We start from the raw sequence: 14,308 nt of genomic DNA on the forward strand, positions 1-14,308 counted from the left end.
AGTAAATAGATGAGAATAAAATTTTCCATCTTTGTCTAAAAGTCATGGATAAAATATTCCAGACTCCAAGGATGTTGCCTTATATAGAGGATCATCTTAGCATAACAGAGAAAATGCAACAGAAATAGAATATAAACAGAGATATCATGCACTTAACACCTCATGGATGGTAACTCCCTTCTTGACAGTCAGTGTCTCCTGACCTTGGAACGAACTTTCTAGTAGATCTAATCCACTTCTTGGATTCTGAAAGTTTAATGCACAAATAAATAAACAAATAACCAGCCCACATTATCCACAGAGAGAGAGGGAGAGAGAGACTGAGAAAGAATTAGAGTGTGCACAAATCTCTGGCTTTTGATTTTTAATGCACGCTCTAGTGGCACACAGAGCAATTTGTTCCCTGGGGCCAGCTGAAGAAGCAACCTAGATACAGCTCTCTGAAATTCTCCTCATGAAGTGTACAGAGTTGGAAAGAAGCCATCCAACGCTCCTTCGAGATTTGTTCCAGGCATATCCTCTGAGTATCCTATCCCTAACACAAGACAAAACATACATCCTCATTCAAAGGAAGATCATGGTTTAGGTCAGCAAGCTTTAAGCAGAAGGTATGGCAGGCGGTTGGACTGGATGGCCCTAGTGATCTCTTCCAACTCTAGGACTGTAGGATTCTATGAATCTGCTAAGGCAAGCTTGTTTTTGGCTGCTCCAGAGACTAGGATATGGGGCAATGGATTCAAACTTTGTGCTGATCTATGACCGTAAGAAAGATGAATTAGAACTGTATTCCGACTACAGGAAAAGAGATTCCACCTAAACATTAGGTTTAGCACTGAGCCAGGGCAGTTAAAGTGGTCTCAAACTGATTATTTTTGTAGTGTGGCTTGCACCTAAGCAAATATTATTCTCTTTTCTGCTCTTTTATCATGCAGTTTTTCATTCTTATTGTTTTTATTGTTAATGCTTAAACGTATCACCCAATATCACTGAATGGAGACAGCAACTGCAAAAGGACAGGATGGGAATGCAGGGAGTAGTTATCAGGCCTATGGCTTGGAGGTTTCCCATCCCTGCCTTAGTTGGTTTCACCAGCCATTATTGTTGACTGAGGCCTCCAAGTTTATATATGAAGTATATACACCCAAGATGGAGGGTTATTTTTTTTCCAGAACAGACCTCTGCCACCTGACTTGCTATAGTCCACACTTTTGGAATTATGACCCTACCCTCACTTGGAAAAGGCAATGCCAACTTTTCTACTTGCTGTGTTTGGTTTAAAAACAAATGCTGGTGTTCAAACGACATCTTCCAGGTTTGAAAGTGCAATTCTCACAGCATTGCTTCTTGTCTGCAAAATTAGCACCATTTTATTCGAGGTTAACCAGTTAGGAGAGGAATCACCCGTGTCCTGTTAAGTCAATTATAAATAATCGGACATCTTCAAAGAATGTTAACAGTGAAGCTGTTTTCCATCCTCTTTGTTCCTATCCTGTTTGACAGAGAAGAATGAGGTGCATAATAAAAACATATTTAGCTATGGGCATTATGCTAGACACCAGCTCTTCCAGCCACTTTGCTGCCTAACCCTCCCCCCCCCCCCCCCAATAGTGCTTGATCTGTAGAAATGTGTCAAATGACTTAAGGAATGAGAAGCTTTTGCTAAAATAATATTGATAGTTTGCGTGCTTGCTGGGTTTTCAGTTTTACAGTTTGTACATAGAGTGGAAGTTTTGTTTGTTTGTTTGTGGAAGTAATGATAGTCATCCTCACACAAGTGGAAGAGGAAATGAACACTGTTTGATGGCACATAGGTTTCCATTTCCATATGATATACTAAGGACATGTACAACAGGTGCATTATTCAGGGTACAAAACTAGCACAGTCTTCCTCATCCAAGGAGTAGATGGTGAAAAAGTCTGTCGTCTTCCATCTTGTGCTGGGGAAGGGGTGATCTGGATTACCATTTCACAGAATTCTGGGTTTTTTTTTTTTTTTTGGTGGGGGGTCAGGTCTGTGGAGGTCAACATGAATATTTTCCAGGTGTATGAATATCCAGCAGATATTTTGATATTCTGATTATAGCAGTCAACAGTTGATAGTATCTTATACCAGCATGTTCATGTGTGTATTTGCTTGTGTTGTTGCTGTTGCATGCCTCCAAGTCATTTTTGACCTGGTGAGCCTAAGACAAACCTATAAAAGGATTTTCTTGGCAAGTTTCATCAGAAAGGCTTTTTTTTTTTTTTTGCTATTGCTATTGAGGCAGAGAGTGTGTGACTTGCTCAAGGTCACCCAGTGAGTTTCCATGGGATTTGAATCTTGTTCTCCAGAGTCATAGTCCAGCACTTGAGCATTGATTTGAGCACTGGATTATGGAGAGTTTGAATCCCCTCTCAGCCATGGAAACCCACTGGTGGATGTTGGGCAGGTCATACACTCTCAGCTTCAGAGGAAGGCAAACACAAAACCCTTACACACTGGCTCCTGCAGTGTTTAGATAGTGGTTCTCAAACATCTTTCAGATCTGAGAAATATTTTCCATACTGAGCAGAAATACACACTAATTGCTACAGAACTTGGAACCCCTACATGATGCAAAGGACTCTCAGATATGTTGTTGGCTATGTGCAGCCTACATGGCTGCCTCCTGTGCGAGTAGCCTAGAACTAGATCTGGGAAAAGTTAGTTTGGGGGACAATAGTCATCCAAGCTGGCTGACTATTCTGGAAGCTGTAGTCCAAGAAGTAACTTTTCCAAGCTCTTCCTAGATTGTATAGTACACTCCTCTATACAGTGGGCCTTTGGTATCTACTGGCATTTGGTCCTAGGACCCCCTCCTCCAATGGATACCAAAATCTGTGAATGCTCACATCCCATTGAATACAATGGCATAGTGGAATAGTGTCCCTAATATAAGATAACAATATTTTATTTTAAAAAATATTTTCAAGCAGTGGATGGTTGAACCTGTGGATAAAAAAAAATCCATGGATAAGGACAATATCAACAAATATCATACACAAACTATTTTATCTGTTTATAATTCAGAGGAAGCGTAGATGTAGTGGAGCTGCAGTCTTTCAAAAAAGCTTCACTGCTTTTCACTAATCTTCATGCTGAGGAAACCCGTATCAACTGCCAAGGAATCCCAGATTCCCTGGGAAATAGCCAAAAAGCCAGTACTCTAAAAGAGCAGGGCTAACCAGCTAATTGCAGTGCAAGTGCCAGGTCACTGCCTGCTCTTCACCTGCTTCACCATTAGACATGAGTGATGGATAGACAGAAAATGATGCTGCCCTGGAGCAATGCCTTGCAGTGAACAGTAACTTTGCAATCATACTTCTTCAGTATCTTCCTTGTTTGCTTTTGTGAAATAGCTGGACCTTGACCCAGAAGTGCATAAGAGGTAGGTTATTTTTCCTCCACCACCAGTGGCCTTTACACACACACATGTACACATGCACACATACACATGCTCCTTCTCTGTGTCTGTGTCTGGATCTCAAAAGTTCAGTACCCAACTTTGCACAGGTTGGAACAGGGTTGGAATATTATTATGATTATGATTAGATTTCTAGAGTCCCTGGAGGAATTTGGAAGCTCATACATTCATAGGACTTTATCACACAAGGCTTGCAAAGTGAAATTAGACTGTTGTGCAGTGGAACCAATGCACAATGGTGTCCTGTTGCACACCTTCACAATTCATTAACAGGTTTTCTTAGCATCAGCACTACATAGTTAATCATATGTAAAGTTGTGCAACATATATTCTGATATAGGATTCCAGCAAACATTTCCAATTTCTAATCCTAAACATGGGCTCTCTGTAGACATCTGCTTGATTACTGTGGGACCAGATGACTAGACTAGATAGATCTTTGGTCTGATCCAGCAGGGCTCCCATTGAACCTAAACTCTCGCCATAAGCATGAAATGAGAAATATGTGTGTTGGTACACCCATGTTAGTCTTTAGTTCCTTTATAGATGCTCAACAGTATACAAGCTCCCTTTGCTTCATTTCCCCCTTTCTCTTGATATTTCCACTCCTGGTCCAGAGGTGACAGGAGAGTATGAACTTTATTGGGAAACTAATTAATGTGCCATCAATACCCATTAGGCTCTTGCAGACTGGGATGTTAATTCAGAAGGACCTTCAGGCCTTCCCAATGTGATAAATGCTCTAAGTACTACAGGGTAACCAACAATCATTACTTTTCATTGATAAAACCTATGTGACTGCCAGTTGATACCTTACAGCCTTTTTGAAAATGTCAGCTCCAGGGAACACTTCATCATTAAGTGAGTTTATTTTGGTCAAAGAATCCCTTGAGCACATTGAATCAGCATGGTGTAAAAGTTAAAAAAAAAGCAAGCTATGAAGCAGGAAAGCTCAATTCGAAATCTTGCTTCTGTAGTGCACTTGCTTCTAAGGCCAAACAGATGTGTCACTTTTGACTTCTTAGTGTTGCTCTCATTTTTCCCAATCTCAAATTCCTTTTGCCTTGAACTTTGAGATTTTCTCTTCCCACTATGTTTGGTTTATCCCAGACTTTAATGATAATTTGTGCATATTCTTATGTACACTTATATTGTATTAATTTTTGCATGAAATATTACCTAACTGACACCTTTGTGTAATTTGTACAAATACATTTATTCTTGTGAAAGAAAACCACATGTAATTTATCGACAGAGAGACAACATACATAGCGTAATGGTTTGAATAATAATAATAATTTTTATTTATATACCGCTGTTCCTTTTTAGATCATAGCGGTGTACATAGACGTTAAAAACAATATAAACAGCAAAAGCAATATAAAAACAGCAAAAACCCTCCAACCCCCAGAGTACTATAAGTTAAAAACATCAATATTAGCATCTTAAAACATCATAAACCAGCATAAAATCCCAATATACAAACCCCAATACACAAAATGACAATATAACAAACCATAACAAACTTAAACTCATGGACTTGGACTCTGAAAGACCATGTTGAAATTCCCACTCAGCCAGGGAAACCTATTGGGTTATCTTGGGCAAGTTACAATCTCAGCCTCAGAGGAAAACAAAGTTAAAAAACACCCTCTGAACAAATCTTGCTAAGAAAACCCTGTAATACTTTTGTTATAGGGTTGCCATAAGTTAGAAATGGCTTGAAGCTGCATCTACACAGAAAACATACTTTATCCACATGTAGTTTGAACATGTCTTTTTTCTCAAAAACACTTTTTTTGTACAAGAGATTGTGTATTTTGCACTAAATACACTGATCCCTGTGTGAAAATATTCTTTTTATACAAAATCTATTTCTGCACAGGAAAATTATTTTTTACAAATGCCTTTCCACCAGCAAAGTCCCAAATGTCAAAGAATCTTATGGCTTTTCTCCATAGTGTGTTACACAATCTGGGCACATTTGCATGGTGGCAAACATGGTTGAAGTAACCTGAAGGTTGCAGCTGATCTTGGAAGCTAAGCTGAAGTAGGCCTGGTTAGTGCTTGGATGGGAGACTGCCAGGTGCTGCATACTTCCTAACATTTCACAGATGAAAACCGAGACACACATGGCCAAACAATATTGAGATGGCTAAAGTTACTAATGAGGAACAACACAAAAGATAGGAGAGGTTTCAGGGGATTTGCCTTTGCCTGAATATACTGAGAGGAGCATGATTTTGCCCCTCTTCTCTGTCCCCTCCGCTGAATTAATTGAGAGCAAACTACTTTTGCATTTTTACGTTTGCAGCCATTGGCTGAGGACAAAGGGAGAAAGTGAGAGGAGGCCAGAGAAACTGGGACATTTTAAAAGAAAAATGGGATGAAAGAGGATCTATAGGCAATGGAAAACCATCTTTGAGTATTACTCATGTAAGAAATCCTATGGAATTCAAGCAAACCAAGATGATCTCCCCTCTCCAGTCACCTGCAAAATTGATTTGTTTCTGTTTTACTGGCACCTTTACAATCTCAACTTTTCCACCAGATCCTTCCCCCTACCAGGAATATGTATGTATCTTTGCTCTGTAGCCATCATCCATCACTCTTCATCTTATAGCCACCCAAAGTCCCTACAGAGACTCCAGAATAAGAGAATAAATTCACAAGCAGTTATGTCCCCCACAAACCAGTGATCACTTTGTTGGATAAAGAACAATGATGTTTATGTTAAGCCATTTTTCATGGCTTAACATGCTGTCTGTATATAGAACTCAGCTTAGGGCAAATCTTCTGTATCTGTCCATGGTAGCTATGCTAGGAAGTCCTGTGAATTCCACTTCTGTCTCTCCTTGTCTGCCTTACCTAAAGTTTTCATGTGTTTTAAATAATTAAAGTGAACTTTTTAGTTAAGCCTTAGGCTCTCCCTAGACATTCCAAAGGAATTCATTAGTGTCTGCCAATGTTCTTCTTGTTAACTCAGCCCAGATGTTTTTCAGTTCAAGAAGCAGGGGTGAGAATAGATGTCATGGAGAAGAGGAATGGGAAAAGATGGCTGATGGATTCTGGGTGTTGTAGTTCAAGAGGCAACTTTCTCAAGGTGTGCATTTTTATGTTGTTGTGTGCCTTCAAGTCTTTTTTGACTTACGGTGACCCTAAGACGAATTTGTGGAGTTTTCTGGGCAGAATTTGTTCAGAGGGGTTTTTCCCTTGCCTTCCTCTGAGGTTGAGAGGATATGACTTCCCCAAGGAAACTCAGTGGGTTTCCATGGCTGAGCGGGATCTGAACCCTGGTTCCTTATGTCCATATTCAAAACTCATACTGCTACAGCATGCAAAAACCATTCAAAATAACTATCTCCTCCCGGTTAGCATTCAGATAGCAACACACATGTACTAGCGGCAACTGGATTTCCTACCTGCAAATCTGGTGGACTAACCAATCAAGTAGGAAAAATTGCTGCCATCTGCATGCTTGTGTTCAAATCAAAAACATCTTGCACTGAAGAAATTCAGTATGGTGTACTGGCCTGAGTGCTGGATGAAGACTCTGGGGGACCAGGGTTCAAATTTCGACTTGGTCATACAAACTCATGGGGCAGCCTTGGGCAAGTCACACTCTCTCAGCCTCAGAGGAAGGCAATGACAAACCTCGTCTGAACAAATCTTGCCTGAAAACCTCCAAGATAAGTCTCCCTTAGGGTTGCCATAAGATGGAATTGACAGCAACACAACAACCCTTATTCAAGGTTAGTCACATTAGTGGCACCCTCACTGTTTTGCTTGGAGGTCTTTTTCAAGAGAACAGACAGAGAAAGGAAAAAGAGGAAGGCAGAGAAAGAGAAGGGGGGGACGAGATGCAAAAGAAGCAGAAAAAGAAGGGGGAATGTTATTTTATCTTTAATAGTTCTGCAGTAGCCAGGCATGATGGGAAATACATTTTTGAATTACTGTTCTGGCTCAGGTCCAGATTATCTGAAGGACCATATTTTGCCTAAGGCCTGTTACAGACAGCCAAAATAAAGCTGCTTCGAGTCACTTTGATGGTATGGTATTTCAATGATGCATGAGTCCTAAGAGTCTGGAAGCTTCACCAAAGCTGCACTCCAGTCCTTAGGACTGGAGCGTGGCTTTGGTGCGGCCTTTGGACTCTTAGGACGCATGTATCATTGAAATACCATACCTCCAAAGTGACTCGAAGCAGCTTTATTTTGGCTGTCTGTAACAGGCCTAAGAGCCTGCCTTGGGAGACCCTTCTCTCCATCTCACCAATCTCACAGGTACTTTTGAGGCAGAAACACAAGGAAGGGCCATCTGTATAATTGTTCCCAGGCTCAAATGTGAAAACCCAAATAATCAAGGCGATAAGAAACCAGTCTTGATCTATAGATAAATTCCTTTGAGGAGAACCACTTAGGGTTGAACATACATAGGAGCCGTGAATTATGGACTTAATGCTTACAGGAAACTAAACCAAGTCCTGTTGAGGAATGGCTTAAGAACAGCTGACTATGGAATCTTATACTAGATAAGAAATTCAGGATTTGACCATACCTGGATGGATAACCACAGGGTTAATTGTAATGTAGAAAAATGTGACTTACCTCCTCCAAATTGAAGTCTCTTCTACAATGCAGCCACATTCTATCATATGCAGTTTGCCACAGATGCCATCTCCTGGCTGCATCCCGCCTAAACTCCAGCTAGAATCTGCCATCAGCTGGCCAATTTGCAATGTTACGAAGCTCCCAGCTTTGCAAATTGGCAGTCTGAAGGCCATCTGAGAGCAGGGTTTTAGGCGGGAAGCAGCTAGGAGGCAGCATTGGCGGCAAAATGCGTGTCATAGAACCCGGCTGCATCCCAGAAGAAACTTTAATTTGGAGGAGGTAAGTCACTTTTTTTACAATGAGATAAATTCTCTCAAGGCATGTCAGATCAACTGCTTTGGTATCCAAAGATAAAGTGAATTAGTAGATTTTGTTTGAAGAAAAGACCTTAATGGCTCCACTGATGATACTGAAGATGTAAAAGTCGACTAAAAAATCCTTAATTTGATAGGAATCAATTTCACAAGCATCCTTTATAGCAGTGCTACCCCAAGTGATGGTCCATGGATGGGTGCCAGCTTCTGAATTGTTGTGTGACAGTTAATGTTGCCAGATCACAGGGCTTGGCCTTGAGTCTCCAGTTTTCATAGGTCATCTTCAGTTTGGGTGGCCTCAGATACAGGCAAGAGGAAACAGCTGGATGCAGCTCTCCAGCTTATTGATCAATGCTTAATTGATCTGTTTCTACAACTTACAAAGACTCTCAGGGTAGTATGGGTGTGTATCTATGTATTTCCTTACATTACTTTCTCCTTTTCTCCCAGTCATTGTGGTACCAAGGCTCACCCTTTACTCTGCTCTGCATCCACATTCTGGCCACAGTTTTCCTACAAATTTGCCTTACCCCTTCTTCTTAATTCCCTAATAGTCCCTTCATTTTGCCTTGATCTGGAAAAAAATCAACTTAACTAAGATTTCTATCTTAATTTCCAAACAGATAAATATATATTTGTTTCCCTTCCTCTTTTGAATAATAGGTTGTGAACAATTGAACTTCATACTTATTGCATAAGACTTAATGATATTGCCAGAGGCTATCCCTAGGGCTCAGGTTTTAACCTGGAAATCTCAGGCCTAGGACAATTGCCAACTGGCCACTCTACTGCCAGTCCTCAGTGAGTTTCCAGAAAACCATGTGAATACAAAAGCCGGTCGCCTGTTGACTTATGGTGACCCCATAAATTTTACAGGGTTTTCTCAAGCAAGAAATATTCAGAGTGCCTTCCTCTGAAATATAGCCTAAAGCACCTGGTATTCACTGGCCCATCCAAGAACTAACTAAAGCTGACTTCACTTAGCTTCCAAGATCAGATGGGATCTAGTGCCTTCAAGGTATTTAGACAAATACAAAATAGTAGAGTTGCAATATAGTACTTGGCTGTGGCGCAAAGGAAAAAAATTGTCTGCAGCACCAGATAGCTTGAGAAGCATTGCTTTACAGGCATTAAATAAGGAATATGTCTTGTAACATAACATTTAGGGAAAGCATATCCCTCACATATAGCAATGCATTTTAAGTGCTTGCTCAGGTATATCATTTGCATATAAAATAGCAAATAGCAAAAGCAATGACCCAGAGGGAATTAATACTGAAAAGATATCTTGCTTTGGAAGTCATTGCATTTTTTTTAAAACCACATTTTCTGTCTTTTATGAAATCATGCTGTTTCTCTTCTCACTTATTTTACAGTCCAGAAGCCAGACCCGTATTAGCTTGAAGCAAAGCACCAAGCAGAAGGTATGTTTCTTATTTCTTCTATAAATTCTTGTGTTTTGATTTTAACATGCTTTAGGATGACTTCCCAAATAACACATGATTGTATTGGCAATCTTTCTCCGATTTTTTTTTAAATGTTACCTGGAATTTTTTTGCTTTTTGATAGATACAGAGAAAAACCAGGCTAGTTCCACATAACTGTTTTATTCAGTAACATCCAAAAATGCATAAAACACATGATGCAGGCTTTCAAAGTTCCACTGGCTTATTCATCAGGCAAATGTATTAAAAATCATACAGGAGGGAAAAAAATTAAAACATATGCCAATGTTAGTCACAAGTCTGCATTTTCTCAAGGTGCTGTTGTATTTTTCTTTGGAGGTATATCTATGCAAGGTGGTCCCTTCTGCTTCTGGCCCTGTGGCACTGGGAACAAAGTATTTCAGAGTCCAGGAGATAAAATCTGAACTGCATTAGCAATACAAAAAGTACTTTCTCTGAGATCCAAGATGCCTCAATTCCTGCTGAGGTCACAACTGCTTTTGTTGGGCAGAGAACATTGAATCTCTCAAGGCCAAAAGATGCATAAGCGAGTGGAGCTTTGAAAGCTTGCATAATGTATTTTGTACATTTTGGTTGGTCGAATAAAGGTATCACTGTTTTGTGGATTTTGGATGTTATTGTACTTTGCCAACAGGACTGTCCCTGAATATGTTTCATAACTGTCATGTGGTTGTGTAGAAATCCCATCTAGGATACTCCCCTCCACCTGCTCTTTTACTGCCTTGCTTTGGGGGTGGTAGTGATTGTCTTGTCATTCACATCCAGCATGGAGGGTAGGGTGAGAACCTGCCCTTCTGTAAAACAGACAGCCCAGTTCTACTTTATCTTGGCCAAGTGATCTTGGCACCTGAAGCAGAAGATCTCCATAGAAGCTATTCATGCAAATGAAAACATAAAAGTAATAATAACCATTTGCTACACTTCGTGGTGTAGTGGTTTGAGTATTGGACTATGACTCTGGAGACCAGGGTTTGATTCCCTGCACAGCTATAAAATCCATTTGGTGATCTTAGGTAAGTCCTATGCTCTCAGCCTCAGAGGAAGGCGATGGCAAATTCTAGTAAAATATAGCTAAGAAAACCCCATGATAGGCAGGCTTTAGGGTCACCATAAGTTGGAAACAACGTGAAGGTAAACAACAACTACTTTCATGCTATGTGACACTACCCAGATCAACCATGTGAGGCAGCTACCTTACTTTGTTTAATCACAAAATAGGCCTAGGGTGAGATTTGTGTTCTTATCTCTCTCCCTGTCTGCAACTTTTCTCTATAAATGCCTCCTCTGGCCACAGTTAATTGTTTTTTCTCTCCAGATGAATCCTGAAACTGGAAGTAAGCTGAGGAAAATCCAATTAAACACACCCTGTGGGTGGCATTTTCAGAAGAGAATGGACTACACAAGGGATGTTGAGCATCTCACTATTGTGCCCATTGATTCTTCTGAAAGAAGGATGTTAAAAAGTAACTGCCCTTGTATACTAGCCAAAAGGTGCACCTCCAAAGCAAAGCCTGGAAAAGTTATTCTCAGGGATTGCAATGCCCAGAATTTGGCAGTCACCATGGTTAGAGACCATGCTTGATGGGGAATTTTGGGAGGGCAGTTCCAGAAATGTAACTTTTCCAGGCTCTGCTTAAAAGATGCTGAAGGAAATTATGTTTATGTGTGCTTTAAACATTTTATAATCCATAATCTGTTTCTTTTTCTGGGGCAGTATGAGTAATTCTGAGAGCTAGCATGGTGTAGAGGTGTAAGTTTGGACTAGGATTCTAGGAGACCAGAGTTTGAATCTCTGGCTGGTCATGAAAACCTACTGGGCTACCTTGGGTAAGTCACACTCTCATCCTTACGGGAAGGCATGAAAAATCCACCATAGGTCCACCTGAGGGTTGCCATAAGTCAGAAATGACTTGAAAATACACAACAATGAATTGCCTTGCATGTTCAGTGAATATGTTAAGTTGGGAGGTAAGAATGGATCCCTTAGCCACACATTCTCCATGCTTTTACTATACTGGCCTCTTGGAGCTAGGTGGTCTATGTCAGTGTAAAGATAGTTTGCACATGTTTATATGTGAACTTGTAGCGCTCTTTTAAAGCATGAGATCAACCACATGTTTGTACATAGAGTCCTGTATGAGAATGTTTGCAGATGCAAATGTTCTCTTCACATAGACATTAAATGCATGGTAGCTGTGGAACATGGCAATAGCATTGGTGGACGTATTAGGACTAAGCAAGATGCATAAATGATAAGAGGAGAGAGCCAGTGTGGCATAATGTTCGGAGTTTGGAGACCAGGGTCCAATTCCCTCTTGGCCATGAAAGGCAGCCTTGGGTAAGTCACATACTCTGATCCTCAGGGGAAGGCAAAGGCAAAACTTCTCTGAAGAAATCTTGCCAAGAAACCCCCATGATACATTTGCCTTAGGGTCGTCATAAGTTGGAAACAACTTGAAAGTATACAACACACACACACACACACACACACACACACACACACACGATAAGAGCAATAGCAATAGCATTTACATTTCTATACTGCTTCATAGTGAACTAAGCACTCTCTAAGCAGTTTATGTGTAAGCCAATTGCCCTCAAGAAGTGGGGTGCTTATTTTACTGACCTACAAAAGGATGGAAAGCTGAGTCAACTTGGAGCTCTCTGGGATCGAACTCACAACAACATTGTGGCTGTAGTATCAGCATTTAACCACTGCACCACCCGAGCTTCCCAAGAGGTGTCTTTGGGAATCTTGCATGCATTGAGTCTGCTCTGGGTTTTAGATTGAACTTTAAAGGAGCTATTTAAAATGGTGATCCCTTTTCCCAAACCAGATTCAGCACCTTGGATTTAAAGTTTGGCTTAATATTTGGATCTGATTCACTCTCTCGTTGAAAGCCAGGAACATCCAGTGAGGCTAAGACTAAAAGGCACAATCCCTACTGCTTTTTCCATGCATATAGCCAATGCATGGAGGAGGTTTGAGTGAAGGCCATTTCCATGCCTCCTGAGTGAAGAAGTATTTCATCTTTTGGGAGAGAACTTGTCATACTCATTTGTGGTAGCAACAGCTCATGACACTGATTGTCTGAGCTGGCGTGATGAGAAGAACTGTTCATCTGCTCAGGGAATTAAAGCAGTTGGCTGTCTGTCTTGTCAAGCTGCCAGTCTGTGATCAAGGTGGCTATTTTATTAATTACAATATTCCAGTCTTGTCATCCATCCTGCCAAAAGTGCAGGGTAAGGTGAGGTACAATCAATGAAACCAACTTTAAAACAGTTTTAAAAGGATTTAGTAACGCTTCAGCAAATTGAAGCAAAATCCTGTTTTTAGAAACAAACCATCATTTTAGAAACAAAACATCAACAAAATTGAATACCTCAAAGCATGGGTTAACAAGCACATTTTAAGCTGCTGCTGAACTGGGGCCAAGGTTGGTGCTACATTCTGCATCTTGGAATTAAAGTTTGGCTTAATATTTGGATCTGATTCACTGCTCCACTGATATGAAAGCCAGCAATGTCCAGCCATCTTTGCTTCGTAGAGAGAGTTTGGGCCTGATTTGCTCTAGGACCCATTCATTGGTCTTTTTAGCAGTTCATGGTATTCACAGAACTCTTCTCCAGCACCACATCTCATGCATTGAATTTCTTCCTCTCCTCTTTTTTTCACTGTCCAGCTTTTACAACTCTGCATAGAAATGGGAAATACGATAGCATGGACCTTTATAACTGTAGTGTTCAGTGATATATTTTTACACTTCAGGATCTTGTCTATTTCCTTCATAGCTGCCCTTCCAAATCTTTTAATGTCTTGACTGCAGTCTGTGTTCTGATTTATGGCTTACAATACAATTAAAAAACAACAACAACCCACACACATTCCTGAATAGGTCAACTATTATAAGAAAATGTTAGGTCTCCATCTACGGAAGCCAGTGTTAGCAATTTTGTTGGCACCTGTAGTATTCTTGGCATGAAATTTTCTTTTCTTTATCTTTCAGACCAACTTCAATAAATCAATTTTACACAGTCCGAACCTGTGTGATCTCTGTTGCAATGATGCCGAAATTTGCATCAGTATTTCTTTGATCAAAGTTCAGCTCTTTAATTTCACAACTGCTTTTGGCAATGCTTTCCTGTTGCAGGAATGTATTATTCATAAGTGTGGTGAAAATTGAGCTAGTGTCCCAGAAAATGCAGGACTGATGTTCTGAAATGATTTTTAATGGATAATCGTATGGTAGAGCTGTGTTCAGAGAAAGTTTGGGACTCTAGGGGGTGAAATAGTGCTAGAGTGTTGTAAAACTAATTTATACTAGATTGTTATTTTTTTTAAAATAACTTGAGTGGGGACATGATTTGGGGGAGGACTGCAGAATATATTATGCAACAGGTTCTGATAACTGAAACTTTCTTTCTAACAATACTCACAGTACTAGATATGTTAGTCTGTTGTAAGAAAAAGAGCA

General features: G+C 40.3%; 1 protein-coding gene across 5 annotated transcripts in view; it reads left to right on the forward strand.

Moving 5' to 3' along the window:
- The window catches only part of LOC149313197 (ras-GEF domain-containing family member 1B), a 268,019-nt gene that overhangs the window by 36,775 nt on the left and 216,936 nt on the right, over nt 1-14,308 (forward strand). For all 5 annotated transcript variants that reach the window (XM_089526246.1, XM_089526248.1, XM_089526247.1 and 2 more), the window contains exon 2: nt 9,744-9,791. In XM_089526246.1, coding sequence (XP_089382372.1) covers nt 9,744-9,791 — 48 coding nt within the window. The remainder of the gene's footprint in view (nt 1-9,743; nt 9,792-14,308) is intronic.

The sequence above is a fragment of the Sceloporus occidentalis genome, unplaced genomic scaffold (genome assembly GCF_023333645.1).
Source record: "Sceloporus occidentalis isolate IW3139 unplaced genomic scaffold, rSceOcc1.0.p SCAF_5, whole genome shotgun sequence".
In the NCBI taxonomy this organism is placed as follows: Eukaryota; Metazoa; Chordata; class Lepidosauria; order Squamata; family Phrynosomatidae; genus Sceloporus; species Sceloporus occidentalis.